The sequence below is a fragment of the Mycteria americana genome, chromosome 12 (genome assembly GCF_035582795.1).
Source record: "Mycteria americana isolate JAX WOST 10 ecotype Jacksonville Zoo and Gardens chromosome 12, USCA_MyAme_1.0, whole genome shotgun sequence".
Taxonomy (NCBI): domain Eukaryota; kingdom Metazoa; phylum Chordata; class Aves; order Ciconiiformes; family Ciconiidae; genus Mycteria; species Mycteria americana.
In genome coordinates, this window is record NC_134376.1 from 18,085,212 (window position 1) to 18,102,900 (window position 17,689).

Genomic DNA, 17,689 nt, shown 5'->3' on the forward strand with positions numbered 1-17,689 from the left:
CCTTTGATCTCTTCACTGCTTGGTCATTTTGTACTTTTAGCTTGGTTATTTTGTAATTATCCCCAAGAACCCTGTCTCTGTCTGCTTGTGAGTGCCCTCCTGATAACTTCATAACCCACTGGCCAACTGCAACCAGATTTCACAGAGGGATAAAAGACTCCAAGATACAGAGTTCCTGTAACATCTCAAAATGTTAATGACTGGCTAGAGAGAGGTGATCAAAAGTTGCTGTCACTGAGGAAAGCAGGTAAACTCAGCTGTTTTCCATTCAGAGAGGCTCTTGCCAGCAGAGGCACACCAGCTAGTCAGCATCCTTAGTGTGCTGAACCAGTCACAGTTCATCTGCCAGCAGGGAGGGAACTAGGATGTTGCAGTGTGTATGTTGGGTGGGATGGGAGATAGCCAAGAGTATGGGTGAAGGATGGGAAAAGGGGAAGTATTGCTGGAGAGAGTGGCCTATAGAGAACCAAGGGTATTGCTGGAGGGGGCCTGGGCTATTGCCACAGGGGGGGAAGGATGTAATTCAAAAATTCATGAGGAATTAAGCATCATTAGTTCACTGCCCATGAATAGTGTTTTTTAGTACTTCAGTGTGGTACTGATTGTGCTGTATGTAGTTAAGGGAATATAGAAATAATAAAAGCAATAGTTTCTATAAACACAGGTGAGCTAGCAGGCACTGAATGCCTTCAGGTTCCAAAAGAACTTTCCTGACAAGATCCATTGCATTATTTGGCTCTTTCTATTGTATTCTGTGCGGTCAAATCACTCCCTCTTTTCATCCATATCAAGTGGTCTTTTGAGGAAGAACTGGTAGGGAATGAAGTAGCCACCATGTACAGCTTGGAGAGGAGAATCTACCCCTTGATGTAGAATCTTTTTTTATCAGATATGATCATAATCCTTAGGACCAAGACTAAACCAAGAGAGATCTGTCATTATGATTACTCACAGGATCCCCAGTGGTGGGAGTGACTGAAGAGCAGGATCTACCTACACAAAAGAAAGGGTCAGGGCTCTTCAGCCAATATTTTTCCACTATCAGCCTCTGCTTCTTTTGCTCTTAAGATTAATTGGTTGTGTATCCAGCTTGCCTTGAGAATGAGAACTCATCAGTCATGGCTAAGAACGGGTAATATATACCCAAAACTTAAGATACCCATGATACAGTTAGAGCACCCCTGGCATAACTCAGTTAAAGATTAGTTTATATTAGCAGGAGAGGCTGAGTCTCATCCTGCCTTTTGCTGGGAGTCACAGAGAACTCACTGTGTTAGAGAAACCCTCAGATGTCTGCTTAGGGATTCCCTTCAGATCCCTGCTTCCTTCTAAGACTGGGCTGAGCACAGAGCTGAACTAGCTGGCCCACCACCTGCCCTCTGAGACCAGACTGTGTATTATGTTAGAGCCAGCTATATAGTTGGCTCACAAAGCTATCCTTGCAGACATTCAAGGAAAATGGATGCAGCTGTAGCTAATGTACTCAGTAATTCTGACTCAAGAATCTGATCCAGCTGCTGTGCCAGGGAGGTGTCTGTCCATAAGGAAAGGAGTGTTCATAGCCCCTTGCACCTCCAAGAGCTCGCCCCCCAATAAGGGTGAAACACTTACCCACAAGTTCAGCAGGAAGAGCTTAATCATTGCATGTGTAATCCTTTAGAGGACTGTGGAAGACCATCTCCATCTCCGAGGAGGGAATACCAAGTTTTCTCAGTTTTGCTCCAGCTGAGGAAGATTTCTAGTTAATGCTATATTGCTGAAGTAGAGTAAACTCCAGCTATGCATTTCCTCCTGAAGTGACTGGGGAAATTAAAGAAAAATGAAGACCAGGTTCTAGTGATACAGTTGAACCAAATAATGCAGTTTTAATACTCTGAGGCTCAGCTACAGAGGTAAACCTGCACTCCTCTCATCTCTTCTGGGTCTTATGAAGTCATTGTATAGTGCTTTTTCTTGAACCCAAAGAGCTCTTGCGCATGCATCTTATACAGTCTTATACCTTGAGCAAAGTGAGAGTAAAATGTTGCTAGCTTTGGGGGCATTTGTGTCCTCTGTAATGGCATCAATGATTTAAACAAGGAAGATTCGACATAAGGGATACAGCACGACTTACACGCTGGTGACTTATGCAGTCTTAGGACTGTAAACTACTGCATTAAGGACTCTGGCTATACAATACCTAGAATTATGAAGTTCAAACAGGGCTGAGTGCTTTAAGAGCAGTAAGACATGATTCGTTGAATGGGTAGCCTGCAAAGGTGGTAATATTTCAGAGGATATTTGCATTTTGTGTATTTGTATCCCAGGAGTATGGATCTGTGCCAGCACATTGACAATCTATCTGAACTCCAGTTATATAATAATAGCTTTTCCTTCGCTAACATTTTCCACCCACAAATCTCCAAACATTCTGAGCAGTGCTTTATAACACTGTTGCTTTATAGGGAAATATTCAGATGCTAAGCCTGGAGGGACCTCTCAAGTCACTGAGTTCAGTTAATTCTCTCACAGATAACCCCATCATATATTCTCTTTCATAAGCATCCACCCCAGTTGGATAGTCGTTGCAGAACTTCACTGCTCTGATAGCTAGAAATCTTCTTACGTTTTCAAATTTAAATATAGCCATATACAGATTGTATCCATTTGTTCTTGTGCCAGTACCTGTACTTTAATTTTAAGTAGTTCTTTTTTCTTCTCTGACCTTTTCCACCCTGATGTGTTTATCAGAAATCAGATTCCTTCTCAGCTCTGTGTCATGTTGGGTCAAACAAGCCAAGGTCTTTTAATTTTAACTCTTCAGATGATTCTCCATTCCTTCTGTGATCCTCACGTTCTTTCTCTGCACCTGTTCCAGTCTCAATTTAGCTTTCGTGACTGCAGGTGAACAGAAAAATATATTGCTATCAGCAATGTCTCATACTAATCCTGATTTCTGTTGTAAATTGGAGCCCCCAGCACATTTGAGACTTACGTTATTGTTACTAAGCACAGTTGTTTTACTAACTAGTAGCTTCTTCCCATTCAGTAAGACCAGACTGATGCAATCCAGGAGCAAGGAAACAACAATGGGGGATTGGAGCTGGTATTGAAGAGTTTCACAGGCTCCTTAAATGATTCCCTTGACTACACCGTTAGGAAATAGAAGGAGTCTTGTTTACATGAAGAACAAGCTGAGTGATAATAGGACAGAATCAAAATACCAAGAAGGCAATGGAACTGTTCTAAATATAATGGTTTAAAATGTTTGCTATTACTGTACAGAACAGCTAGCCTTTAAAGCAATTACTTCAGCAAGTTGCACATCATCAGTCTCTCAGAAAGATGAGTGTGAGTCTAGAGAATGTTTAATTCATGGCCTGAGAGGATCTTCTCATTGTATTTATCTCTCAGGCTCCAAATCCTATCAAATAGCTGTCCGGGATATGAAGCTGTTTTTCCCAGAAGGGCTGTGCTGCGCCGAGTGTCAGACGTTAGAGGAGGAAGAGGTAAGATTCTGCCCTTTCCTGAGAAGTATCCTGCTGTGTCAGAGCAATGGCTTTGGCCCTGCTATCGCATGACTTCTTTCCTATTACGCTTTAGATAATGCTTTTTTTTTGCTGTGTTTCACCAGCTGCTGAGTTTTCCTTCTCCTGTGGATGTTCCTACCACAATGTGCTAACTTTGTATTGACCCAGACAGTCTCGGTGGAAGAGTGCTTTTTCAGATATGTTTGTTCAGTAACCTGTGCTGTAAATGCAGGAGGGCTCAGGGCTCATACTTTAGAAGCAAAGTTCTCAGATAGTCAACACTGCTTTGGAAGCAGGTCACGGGGAGGGATAGCAACCATCGATGATTGCTAAGACACAGTTGGCCTAGAGGCTGTTTTTTTACCAGCTTTTCTCACGTAGCGTTCAGAAATGGAGATGAAGTGGGACGGCTGATAACGTAACTCGCTGGTTGCCGAATGTCTCCCACAGAGTCTGTATACGTGCACGTGCGCAGAGTGTGGAGCACTGCCCTGTTTGTGTGACAGGGGTGTTGTCCCTTGTGCCCTGCCAGCAGAGGTACCAGTCCACAGCAATGACAAGGGTGGGGCTGTCTCGTGTAAGACATCTCATGCTATAAAGTACAGGCAGTTTACGGAGCTGCTGGGCGCCTGCATCCTTCCCTGCCCACACGCAGAGGCCTAAAGACTCGGACTCTTGCCTCTTGGTTTGCATTGTAGGCAGTGCCGAAAAGCCTGTCAGCACTAATGTGGTCTGCTCCAGCTCATCTGGCCCTTCACATGATGTAGCTGCTGGTCTCTGATTCAAACCACTGTAATTTGCCAATGGCTAAAATGAAACAATAAGTCTTCCCTGTTCAACTAGTTTTGTATGTCATTTCTACTCTGATCGTTTTCTTCTCAAAACCAGAGTTTGAAATGATTGGGTTATGCCCAACGAAGGGATAGAAATTTTTGAGCCTTGCTATGTCCACATGGCACAGAGGTGACCCAGCTGAGTTAGTGCAAGGAGATTAGCTCTGGAACTGGAAGCAGCTGGCCACATCTGTAATATGCTTCACTAATGTGGATGCCCTCCCTGTGCAACTCAGTCTGCATCATGACTGCACTGTGCTGGGACGCGTGGATGTGCCGGTTCATCAGAGCCAGAAGGGAGCCGCTACACACCAGCGTGGCACTGCATAAAGTTGTCAGAAGCTCACAGTCCTTGAGTTTCTGGCCTTGAAAATCTGGGAGTGCAGACCTTAGAAAGATGTCTGGATGTAGGACCTTTAAAAGGATGACAAGCTGCCATACGGAATTAAGCCTCAATAAAAAAAGAATGCATGCAAAATGTTCTTGCATCTCCAGACAAGCAGGTGTTTTCTAGGCTGGCAATTACAGAAGTACACAACACCAACAAAAGCTTCACAGCTTGCCTGAATCAATACTTAGGAAGTGTTACCCTTCCTGATTAGGTAATGGTGTTCACATGACTTGCCTCTCTGTTCCTCCCTTCTCTCCTGCAGATCTATAACCTGAAACGTGACCCCATAGTCAGTCTGGAAATCCACAAGCAGCGCAAGATCATAAAACGTGAAAGAGGAGGGCAACTCAATTTATTGGGCTCTGAGCAACCATGCAGTCTTGGTAAGGAAATGCGAAACTCTTGTTATAGATTGAGACTGTTATTGATTAATTGGACAGCAAGACAAACCATCTGGTGGCAGCAAGATTTGGTATTGATGTCCTTTCAGAAAGGAGAGACAACTCTGAGCTGCAAACAGCTCCAGTGGAGTCCAGCCATGTAACTGTTTACCTGCCAGGCCTTTCCACTGCCAGTGCTTTCATGGGTTTAAATATAGGGCTGTTCAGAAGTGCTGACCTTATCACCAGCAGAAGAACAAACACTGTTAATACAGCTAGCGTAAGCAACAGTGCACATTTCTCTGCTGAACTTTTACAATGTATTTCAACACCAACTTGGCCACGGTGGTTTGCATGTCCATTCAAAGCCTGCCACAGTAGAGGCCAAGACACTGTGGTGATGGGCGATTGTGAGATGTTTTGTTTTGTGAGTAGATAAATAACAATTTATGCAGGGAGTGCTTTTGGCAGCCTGGACATCTAATTCTCGGGAACTGGACTGAGATCTCATTCAGTTCCCACTAGCTGCTGAACAGCTGCCAGCTCAAAATGACTTCCAGTTATTACTGGTCTGACTTTGGTTTGAAGTCGAAGCTTCAGCAAGCCTGTCGGTTCCCTCAGATGCCTACAGTTTCTCTGGGCCTTTTCTGTTGATTTTACTTGATAGGCATATATACAACACAGGCTGTGATGCAGCGTTATATATGTCAGGAGACGTAACTAACACATGAGGATGCCTCCATTTTGGGATATTGTGGATTGATCCCAAGCCTTTACAAACACGCAGGGACTGACCAGGTAAAGCATCCCTGTGGTGTTCACTGGGGAGCAGACATGTTTGGAACTGGGTCATTCTCATTCCTGTAGCTTGGGTTCTGATGTGATTGGCAAGCAGGAGGGTGGGCAGCTGAGAAAATGTTCCTGCGCTACACACGATTGCTGCAGTTGTTAATCCCAGCAGTAAAACCACAAGATTGTTGTGGACTGGCAGACGAGTATGATAAAATGCTACAGAATTACAGACCGTCACCTCCCACCTTAAACCCTTACTGATACAGGACTTTTGGGCATTGACCCCATACCAACAGGTGCAAGGAGGATGGTGGTAAGTCAAGCCTTTGCCTTAATGACAGTATAGCTGCTTGGTAGCACCAAATCATTTTTGTGTAGGGCGTCTCTGAAGGAGGATTTTTCCTAAGGTAATTATCAATGAATTCTTTCCACTGTCTTTTACGTTGGCTTTGGCCTATGCCCTACACATGCTTCGTGATAATTACAAAAATCACAAATCCTCAGGCAGGCAAACCCCTTTTCTTACATTGCACACTAATACATCAGAGACTGACTGCATGAAGGTTTAAGACTTAACTGATGCCTGCGGTGAGGGGTGAGGCCTATCTCTAAATGTTACTGACGTTCCCAAGCCATTGTACGAGTCCTGAAACAAGAGATCGGCAAATGTGCGTAACGGCAGCTTTTTGAGATGACCAGACTGTTCTGCATGTAGCTGTCTGACCTTCTCGTCTGGGTAGCTGCAGATATGTGATCGCATCATTGTGTTTCCTGTGGGGTATGTCAGCTCAAGCTGTGTTCAGAGCACAAAGCTGCAGTGAGAGGAGACTTGCAGGTGTTCCCAGTCCAAAATATCCTGTGTTGCTATTGCCAACAGGCAGGGTATTTCTCGCAGCAACTTGCTGCATGATGGGAAAGGACCAGGCCTGTACCACAGGTCTGCTGTGACTGAAGTGCTTCTTGGTTTTTACAAGAGATTGCAGAAAATAAAATAAAACAAATAGCTTGTTGTGGACAGAGCACAAGTATTCTGCAAGCTTTGTACAGCCCAGTGTTGGGAGCAAATCTCAAAATATGTGCCCCTAATTTCCTGCTGCATGAGGATCTCTCTGCTTTGAAGATGTCTAAGCAGAGTAAAAAGGAAACCAGTGTACAGCACTGATGTGTTTGTGTCTCAGAAAATGTATTTCAAAGAGTTACTGTCCTGGAAAAGCAAGTACACGTGATCTCTGAACTGTCAGGCACAATATAGTAAGTGCCTCCAGCAAGCTAGACACATCATTCACTTTATGGTCTCATCTTGAACACTAGAGGTAGCTCTTACACACAAAGAAACCTCTCCTTTCAGCAAATAATTATCACAAAGCTGCTGCCTAATGGACAGACAGATTTATCATGAGGAAAATATGAAATACATTGTCTTATGTATGCTGATCAGAATTACATTTTGGATTATAAAAGCAGCTGCATTAACAGATTTCTTTGCTTGGAAGAAATTAAATGGAATAGTATCTCCTGTAGCAAACCAGCAGCTGTCCTTGTCTGACTCCTGAAATGGGGTCACTACTGCTGTCTTGTGATCTCCAGATACATACACGTAGGCATACAGCAGTCTGACAGTTCAGGATGAACAATTGCTTCTGTGAACATCCCAAACGATATAACAATGCCTGAGTGCTTCTGATCTTCCAGTTACTTCTCTGTGGCAGGGAAGAATTACTTAGAGGACTAGCAGGTGAGGGGGGTAGATACAAAATAAGCATCTGTTGTGTTTTGATCTTTTCCCATCAGATCGGCCATTGCTCGATAACCTCTGCCAAACCACTTGCCTCGTATTGCCTGGGATAATCCTTCGGGGTTCAGAGCACCCACCTTATGTCGAACTGCTTGATCAGCTTATTGGCAAAGATTTCACAGTGACTGGAGTACGCCTCACTGTCCTGGATGCGCCACAAGCTCACTGCATCTCTGAGACACTAAGCAGGGCAAAGTGCAGTGTTGCAGCAAAGGTATGGAACAGCTGGAGTTGTGCTTTGCTTCTTTCGCACAAAAGAAGAGCCTTTTAATGTCACGCTGTGCTAAGATATCCAGGCTAGCTCTGAGCAAACTTGCTTTGGTAGCAGTATTAGCACAGCACTGCATCTGAGCTCTAATACCACTGGTAAGTAATGTGGGTGACGGTGCCTTGCTAGCTAGTCCCTACCTTGTGTTCCTGTATCTCCGCTAGCTGACTGACACCTAACCTCGACAGCAGTGTGTGTGAATGGATCCTTAATGTGAACGGCACATCCCCGTTAAATATTTTATTCCATTCGCCTATCAGTGCACAGTTGCTGCTATTATGTATGTTCTGCTGCTGTATCCTGTCTTGTTTTTCCAGATAAATAGTTTCTGTTTCCCTTTCTCTAATCGCACCCCATTAATCCTCTCCTACAATGCTAAATAACCCTTCCACTTTTTGGACAGTGCCCTGGAGTCCTGGGCAGAGATTTCATTTTGCTTCTCGTTTAGTTGGTGCTGACAGCTCAAGCCGCACTCCAGCATGGGGTTTGAGTAAGTGCTCCCGGGGCTTAAGCATGAGATGCGCTTCTGGGTGAGCGGGTACATTGCTTTACATCAGCAGAGTATCTGGCCCAAACTGTTTCTCTCTTTGCACTTGATGTAGAAGCCCACCATTTCAGGAACCTTACTAGGGCAAAGCAGTAAGGTAGACTATGCAAGAAAGTGCTGTCAGGAGCACAGAGTAAACAAGGGGGGAAACTACTTATACTGGAAGTAGCAATCGACAAAGGGCTGTCAGAGACACACAGCAGTCCCTCTGAAAAAATACAGACAAACATTTGTGCTTCCAGCCTTTCAGTTATAAGAGTGTTATCTGTAATAAGAACAGGTAAGATCTTTTCAGGTTGTGATTTTTTAAACTGACAGCATCCCTTTGAAGTACATCTGTATAGAATAGCAATTACATCTAGCATCCAATTAGTCTAAGCACTACTTTCTTCTCCTGCGGTTCTCCTGAGGATGCCACCCCTCTGCACACGGGAATGTGCAGAGCTATCTAGGAAGGACAAAGCGAATCAGCGTGTGGGAAGGAGAGCCATGGCAGCGGCACTGCTCTCCTGGCGATGGAAACGCTTCCTCCTGTCAGAGATGAATTACTCTGGGCAGAGCTGGCATGTTTCCAGAAGGGTCTGGCACTGCTGAGCCAAAGGTGAACATTACAGCATTTGCTTTTCCTTGCCAGAAGGGAGATGGGCTCCTTCAAGTAATAAGTGTTTCTGCTACAATATCTCAACATTTACTGTTATCTCCGTATTCCTGCTTCCAGCAGACTTAGTGACTGAATAACACACCTAAGCAACCTGCTTATTTTCACTCTGGGAGAAGGGAACAGGAATAATAGTATGCCATAGGAGTGGGATAACTAACAGTTCAGACATGATACTCTTTCAATTTGAAAGAGTCTGTTGCTTTGTGACTTTCATCCCCTCACACAGCACACAAGCAGTTATCTGTGCTGTCAGCGGTTCATCAGTGAGGCTTACAGACTTATTTCAGTGGATAGCAACACCAAAGCTCTGTTCTTCCCTCTCTTGTAGTGTTCCCTCTTAATGGATGGTTTGTGTCTGGTGCTAGCAGCGCAGCGAGACAATGCAGTCATTTGCTTTGACTCCCTGCTGGACAGGTAAGTGAGGACAATACCGCTTTAACAGCACTGTCTCAGCCCCCTGCTAGAGAGCTTGTGATCTGAAGGAGGGCAGCTGACTTTCTTCCCTGTAATTCACTTCCAGTTCAGACTCCCGTGAGGTCAGGTGCCACTCAAAGGCAACCCATTCTTCCTAAGTCATGTTGTTGTTAATGGGTCAATACCTCAGAGTGTTCCCCAGTTTCAAAATCATGTGTCCTATACTCAAGACCTTAAATACTGAGTTGTGTTGTTTGTTAAGGACTTGGAGTGTCTGTGAGGCCTGACGGCATGGTTCCGCTAATACAGGGAATTCTCTGAAATAAGGGCTCACATTGGGAATAGATCTGCTGAATCAATAAAATTCCTAGGAGAAATATCTTAGCAGATTCTATGTTTGCTATGAAAAAAATATTTAAAATAAATGCCAGAGAGCAAAATAAAAAATTAGCCTCTTAAATAAATCACCAGAAATGCTGGGTAGAGGATGTATAAGCCTGGTAAAACAAACAGAACCCCTCTACAGGGACTGATTAGTGAAACAGAATGATTATCAGGCCAATTAACCCACTGTTCCCCAGAGGGAAAGTTTCCTCGCACAGGGGCTGGTATTTGGCAATGCGATGTGTAGTTCATGCACATGGTTTCCTCTGGGAAAGGAAGCCAAGAGAGTCTTTTTTCTGACGCATTCGGTATAGAGCAGTCCAGCAGCCACACTGATAAGGCTGTCGTGACTTTGGCTGTACCATCTGGAGGACTTCCAGATAACACTGTCAATGGGACAGGAATAAGGGATTCAAGGATGCTGGAGTTTACAAGCATCAAGGGGATCAAATCTGAACACCCAAGTTGGTAGACACCTTGGAGTTCTCATACTTTGATGAAATGTTATGGTGCTCAGTCACAAGGCCACACCTGGGAAGAACAGTTGGAAGAAATTTCATCAGTAACTTTTCAAAAATGTTTTTAAGCTGATGACAAAATTTAGACATTGCTCCCATTCATTTAAAATCACACCCTTAGGAGCCACATCCCAAACCTTTAACCTGCAAGGTACAGCACTAAGGGGAAGCAAAGAGCAAGTTACCCAAGACCTTTCTAGTGAGTTTTCTCCCACTCTTTCCCTGGTTTACAGGAAACAAGTGAGCTGTTGGGAACCCCAGAGATCACTGCTGAAGGTAGTTCTGGGAGAGTGGCTGTCAGCAGAGCTGGCAGCCAATACAAGATCCCCCACCTCTTTATTTTCCCCAGGCTTTTGCTCATCAGAGTCATGGGTGCTGCATAATAAGATCAGTTGCAACCCAGTGCTTCCCTCTTCCGTAGGCTTAACTTGATATGTTTTAAGATTGCCCGTCTGAAGGCAGCATCCCAGAGCAAACCTCGCAGTGGCTTCTCACTGCCATTCACAGTGAGCCAAGGGGCTGAGAAGGAAGCAGGGAGGAATAGGTGCCAGTCTCAGCTGCGTCTTTCACCCCTCATCCTGGTCTGTGCCAGTATGGCTGTCTCTACAAAGGATAAACTTCCTTGCCGGACTGCAAAATACATCTGCATAAATTATGGCTGTTAGGAGGCACTCCCAAATGGCAGGATCCACTCTGCCTCTTATCCTAGTGCCAGAACTAGTGATCGTGCAGCCATTTAAAACCATCTCTACAAAAAAAATATTTGCCTTCATGATCGATGACGCTTGTGGAAGGGAGGGGCAGCAAGGTGTGCCCAAGGATGGGGAGGAGGGGAGGCAGCGATCCTCGGGTAGATCAGCTTTAGCCAACAGTAAACTCATACCCTTATTGTATCATAAGCCATGATGCTGTTTAAAATCAGCTTTGCAAATATCTTTGGAAACCTAGCCTGACTTAACTAGTGTCTCATAAGGACACTTCATGCTAAGACATCTTCATTGCCTAGTTTATAAACATTTCAGAATAACATCTGAGGTTAATTACACTTACGACTCCATCAGCAGGAGCCACGTGACCTTTCTTGTACTGAGTAAATCACTGTATATTTATTTCACTCTTACTGCCATGGCCCAGGATTCCAATACCTGCACAGGTTCTGGCCTGCATTTCAGCTGCATTGCTAAAGCTCCACGGTGTAAAAGATTATTTTACGGCCCTGGGAGTTGATTCACAGCTGAGCCACATTACTTAGGCTTCGTGCCACGGGGAGAAACATTGCCATCTGTATGGAAGCCTGGGATATGATGTCAGAGATGGGCTGTGATAAGAAGGAGGAATCAGGTGTTGAGAGGAACAATGCAGGCTTTGCTAGTGTAACTGCTCGTAGTTCAGAGCCTATTAAAGCTTCCCTAAGCCAGCTCTAGCAGTGGCACATCAAGGAGAGACATTCAATCACTGGAGGATGTGCTGTGCAGAGCAGTTGCCTTAAAGACAGACACAGACCCTCGTAACTGGTAGTGATTATTGTTCAGCAGCAGCAGTGCCCGCTCTGTCTGTTCTCTGGACATCTATGAAGGCATTATTTCTGCACCAAAGGGCAGGAAGAACAGAGAAGTGGGCAAAATTTATGCAGGTGGGGGCACAAAAGCAGCCTGTGAGCTTGATTGACTGCAAAGAGCGGAGCCAAAGTAGGAATCTGGGAGGATGCCAAGGGCAACTCATAGGGCAGAGTGAAGTAAGTGTTTGGAAGAGGTGAGGGGAAGCTGAAACACAGCCGAAGAGCAGTGGGGACTGGGGGGAGAATCCAGAGGAGGAAGTGACACAATCCTATCCACAGACAAGGAAAAATGATGTGAGACTTACCTTTCTTGTTCTGTCAGCATCCGGTTGCCTGGATCTCCAGTATAAAGCATTTGAATTTTCCCTGTCATAACTTGTTTTTACAGCCAGATTTCCTAGCTGCAGGGTGGCAGAGGGAAGAATTTACAAGTAGATTCAAAGCAGCTCCTGGAAGAAAGGCATGCTCTGCTTTTTATGCATGACAAACTAGATTTAGCTACTTTAATAGGTGATACTGATTTAATAGTGATTACTCCTCTATGGTTATTTGAGCTTTTAAAAAGGACTTTCAGATGCCCATAAGGTTGTTAGGACCTAACTATATTGTGCATGGTCTTTAGGAACTCACGTAGTTAACGTTGTACTGAACTCGGTAAGCGGTGTTTGACTAAAGAACGCCAAAAACCTAGCTGCATCAGAAGAAAATCAGGGTGTAGACTAGGCCTTACACCTTCCTGGTTTTAGACAATGTAGTGCAATCAGAACAACAGTCGAGTATTAAGGAACTTAGCTGGATGTTATTCTCTCTGATGAAACATTCTTACCAAGTGTTAATTGCTGTTAGCAGGGAGTGATGTTATCCCTATAGGAAGCTCATCTCTGGGAGCTTCAGAGGGAAAGGAGGTGCAGAAATCAAAAAATGAACACACGAGATGTAAAATCTTGGAGCTGCTGAAAACCACTGAAGGGAAAACTGTTGCCAAGCACAATACCTGGATATGGGGGCAGGGAGCAGGGAGTGGTTTCCAAAGCCTCTGGAGAGTTTTCAAGCCTAAGACTCCGAGCATAGAGTTAGTTTAAAAGGCAATTTTGAAATTTGTATCTTGCCTTTGAATTTCTCTTGAATATGTCTTGTGGTCAACTCATGTGCGGCTTGAGGTGGACCAGAGCAAAACAGGGTCTAGTGAAGCAGACCCTGCTGCTGAAGGCAGCTTAGAAAGTCCTGGGTTTTGGGGAAAACACACACATTATCTTTGTTGAGAAAGAGACCCCTGCAGAGAGCTAACTATCTACATTTACGTGTATTTCCCACTGCCCCAGAGACCCCATTATGCAACAGGTCATTACTGTTTGTTCGAAGGCTTATATTTTAAGAATCCAAATCCATTTATACAAAGCTTTGTAAAACCCAGGATTTATCTGTGTAAAGATGTTCAGTAACAGATGCACGTGGCCAGAGCTGCTGGCACAGAGCATAGTCCTCCTCAAAGCGAGGTCATCTGCAGTCTCTGACAGCTTAGATGGCAAAGTAACGCTGGCTTCTGTTTTTCTTTACCCCCAGTGTCTGTTGGCAGAAGCAGTCAGTCCTGGACACTGCGCAGCATCTCCTTTATCCCCAGAATGAGAAACAGGCAAGTAGAGGAGTTTATGGTACAGATATGTGTCCTTTGTGCCCCTGTGATGAATGAAACTTGTTGAATTTTAGAAGGAAATTTCAATTTGTATGAGACAGAGGTGGTGCCTCATGACAGCCCCAAGCCTTGGCTTATACTGAGACCCCAGCACATGGTGGAAGGTGGGACCAAAACCCTGTCAAACTGTCTTCCACATTACACCAGTGGCACTACTTCGAATCAAAATATTTTGAGACTTTGATAAAGATTCAATATTTTCTGTAGATGTCAGTTACTTTTTATGAAGAATCAACACTTAGTAAGATATCTGTGATACTTGTCAAAAATAAGTGACAGGAAATGTTCATTCAGCCCTACTGCCAAGCTGGCACATGTCCTATGTTTGAGAAGTTATGTTTCAGAAGCCCAAGTCCAAATGGAAGATGAGAAGTTAAGCCATTAGCCATTCCAGGGATGGGCTAGCTAAATATTTTCTCAGTAGCTCATCCCAAGAACAGAAACACTAAGCTCTAGGTTTTTAAAGACATGTGGGCACCTAATGGAATAAACTGCACAAACACCTTTAAAACTCTGGCTGTAATCATCAAAATTTAGTACAAAACAAACAAGAGATTTGGATACAGGAGGCAGTGCCTGAAGAGTTAGAACTAGGAGGTGTAAAAGAATTGGGGAGAATGAGAAGCAGTAGCAAGTGGACAAGCCTCTCCTGTGGATCCCTTTTGCTTCCCAAGAAAACCCAGCCGGGGAGGGAGCGTACTGTTACAAACGGTAACCTCATGTAACATATCAGAGCTGCTGCCTTCAGTACCAGTACTCTAAGGATTGAGCCTTAAAAGACACAGAGCCCTCTTTGAAGTCTGTGTTCCTGCTTTTAACACAGGCAAAACTACCCCAAACTTCCCAAAAGTCGTACAGCTGCTGTTTTCAGCAGCTTTCCCTAAGGCGCAGTAAAATTCTCCCCGGGCGTAGCTGGGATTGTACGCGCTGCAGTGCCTGGGAAGGTCTGCCTGCACAGCTCTGCGATAGCTGCAAGGCTGTCATAGCACAGCGCTTACTGCTGCCAGGGTGCCAGGCTGTTGCCAAGTAATGTGACAGGGCAGCAAGTCCAGGCTGTCTTCTGATTTGCTTTGAAAAGGACATTACATATCTCTGGCTGACATAAAATCCCTTCTGCTTCTTGGCTATGGGGAATCAGCCTATCAGAAAGAGGCTTATAGTACTTTCTGTGATAGATAAGAGAAAAAGCAAATATGCTCAGCCCTCCTCCCTGCTTCTGGCAGCCTGGGCCACTGAATCAAATCCCTCTGGCGCTGGTGGAAGCAGGGGCTACTCACAGCAGTTCAGAGTTTAGACCATGAGTCTAGTCCTGGGACAGTGGTGGGTGCTGTGGGTTACATGAAGTCACTGTGGGTTACAAGAAGCACAGCAGCAAGTAATGTTTATTTTCAAATGGGCCTTTTGCTCCAAAGTTCAGGGCAGGTTTAGAAATCACAGAGCAAGATCTGTGGAGCAAGCTCACCAGGGAATGACTGTACCTCAAAGGATGTCCCTAGAAACGATGTTTGATCCTCTGATCTCTTGCTAATGAGTTTACAAAATGTCAGCCAGGCTTTCCAGGTCAAAGCTAATGAGCAACAACATGATATCAGACAAAGTTCAGGAGGGTTAAATGAACATGGATTTCAAATCCTCACGGTCTGAGCAGAGCTGCAGCATTTACTGGTGGAGTCAAGCCATGGTAGTGAAAAGGAATTTCATACTTGCTCCTTGTGCGGTTTGGGACTAGGTAATAGGATGAGAAATCAGCTTTCCAAATGTGGACTATTTGAGTGCTGACATCTGTGTCTGGGCTAGTTGTCTTGCCTCCTTCTGCAGTCGCTGAGAGAAGCAAGCATTTCTACAGCAATTTTCACCTGCCCTGTTTGAAACATCTGCCTTAGGAGCAGATGAATTCATGCTTTGGAAGTTCCTTATCCTCAGACAGTGACCCTGCAGATGCCTGCTCCCCATGCAGGCTTCTCTTGGGCACACACAGAGCAGCTCACACTGGAAGTGGCAGAGCCACATTTTGTTGATACCACCATTAGGGGCTGTTGAACTTCCAGAGGGCCTCTGTGAGGCGGTCCCAGCTGCCCCTGCACCTGGTCCATACCCGGGCTGGAACCTCCCCAGCGATGAGGGAGCTGTCAGGGAGTGCTGTGCTCAGCCTCATGACTGGGATGTCCAGTGGCCGAACAGTTTCTCCCCACAGGCAGCTCTGCACCGTGGCTGGGATGAGATCGTGAGGCTGGGGTGGCCGTCCCACCATTAGTGGGTCAGAGCAGGGAGACGGCACGGTCTCTGCACAGCCGTTCCTCAGTAAGAGCCCACGGATGTGCAGCTGAACCTCCGCTGGCAGGCAGCGCTAATCCCTCCACTCTGCCTGGAGCCCTGAAGCTGTTCCCAGCAGCCGCGATGGCTGCTCCAGCATCTCCCTCCTTGCAGAGACAGCTGAAACCTGGGACTGGAGCAGAGCAACACAGGGAGAACACATCCCAGCCATTGCTGGCATGATCCTTAGCCCCTTAGCAGCAGGCAGAAGGGCTGGAGTCCTATAAGAGAGACCTACAAACCTATGAAGAGAAGCAGAGTGCTGACAGGAGGAGGGCCCCAAGAGCTGTGTGGGGTGGACTGTCAGCACGGCATGTATAATGCTTTAGAGGAACATGGTGTTCACTAGCGCAGCCAGAATTACAGACTGGTCCTGAAGCCCTTGGCGCTAAGCTGGCCTCCCCATCTCTGAAGCAGCCACGCCAACAGCACTGCACAGGAATGAGGTTTGGGAAGGAGAGGCAGAGCAGCCAGCGGAGGGAGTTAGATTTCCCACTTGGCACTTTGCATGTTGTTGGTTTTCTTCAGTTCCTTGAAAATGTGAATCTTGAGAACGCCCAAACAATGGTTACAACTAGCAGACATTTCCCTGCTGTGGGAAACTCATAGCCACCTCTGTGCTGGGATTAATTCAACCTGGTAAACATCCTCACTATGCTGCCTGCCTGCAGCACGCACGAAAAACCTACCTCTGAAAAGAAGTTTCTTTGCGATGCAGAGAAATCACAGCTCTCCCCCAATCCCTTCCTTCTTTTCTCCCCAGGCCGAAGAGCTGCTCTGTTGCCTTTTTGAATCCCTGACATCTGAGAGCATCCACCGAATTGAATCCCAGGATTGCTAACCAAGATGGTCAAGGGGCCCAAGCAGCCCATGGGTGGATGCCGCTGCGGCTATCTGTGCGGATGGACACACAAGGGACTCCCAGCCTCTAAGAGCACTGATATTTGTTTGTCATTAAAACATAAAGTCTGAAGTATGGTATTAGCATCAGTAAGATAAACGAGAGCAGTGGGAGGAAGGATCAGTGCCCAGAACAAATCTTTCTGAACTGTAGTTGTGGCTTCTAGTGGAATGCATTCAGAGACAATCTGCTTGTGTTCATGGAGCGAGGTTTGGAGCGTTCATCTGGCTGCGAAAAACTCGGGAAGTAAAGTAAATAGGGTCAGGGGTTTGCTGCTGTCTTTCTCTCAGGTGCTTGGGGACTCCATCTTCCCCAGGCCCCAAAGACATTATGGAGAGACTCCATTTTCTGCTGCTACTATGTTCTTTGAACCAAAGACAAAACCACAGTAAATAAAATGGAAATAGTCTGAGGGAAGGTTGGATCCCTGGAGAGTTCAGTACACCAGGTAGAGCCATTGAATAAGATTAAAAGCTGGACAGCTTAACGTTCACTTGCCTCTGCTCCGGCAGCCCTGTTACCACTGTCTCTGCCCAGCCGCAGCTCACTGCCCTCCCACGGGCACACAACCCTGCCTCTTGTTCCTCCTTCTACAGCAGGTGCTGATCCTAGTGCAGTTCCTCCTTGGCCAAGTCCTTTCTGTGAGCTCTCTGGCAAGTAAGCTGGCCTTAATACAAAGTTCCTCAGTCTTCCTGGGACCCACTGGGCAAATTCAGCTCCTTTGGAGAAGAC

At 45.6% G+C, this 17,689-nt stretch overlaps 1 protein-coding gene across 5 annotated transcripts in view; it reads left to right on the forward strand.

The window, feature by feature from the left end:
- The window catches only part of DNAAF8 (dynein axonemal assembly factor 8), a 96,068-nt gene extending 78,688 nt beyond the window's left edge, over nucleotides 1-17,380 (forward strand). For 4 of the 5 annotated variants that reach the window (XM_075515234.1, XM_075515231.1, XM_075515235.1 and 1 more), the window contains 6 exons: nucleotides 3,394-3,488; nucleotides 4,996-5,116; nucleotides 7,697-7,914; nucleotides 9,505-9,590; nucleotides 13,614-13,683; nucleotides 16,820-17,380. In XM_075515234.1, coding sequence (XP_075371349.1) covers nucleotides 3,394-3,488; nucleotides 4,996-5,116; nucleotides 7,697-7,914; nucleotides 9,505-9,590; nucleotides 13,614-13,683; nucleotides 16,820-16,897 — 668 coding nt within the window. In that variant the 3' untranslated portion in view covers nucleotides 16,898-17,380. The remainder of the gene's footprint in view (nucleotides 1-3,393; nucleotides 3,489-4,995; nucleotides 5,117-7,696; nucleotides 7,915-9,504; nucleotides 9,591-13,613; nucleotides 13,684-16,819) is intronic. The other variant, XM_075515236.1, reaches the window with a different exon arrangement.
- Nucleotides 17,381-17,689: the final 309 nt, after the last annotated feature.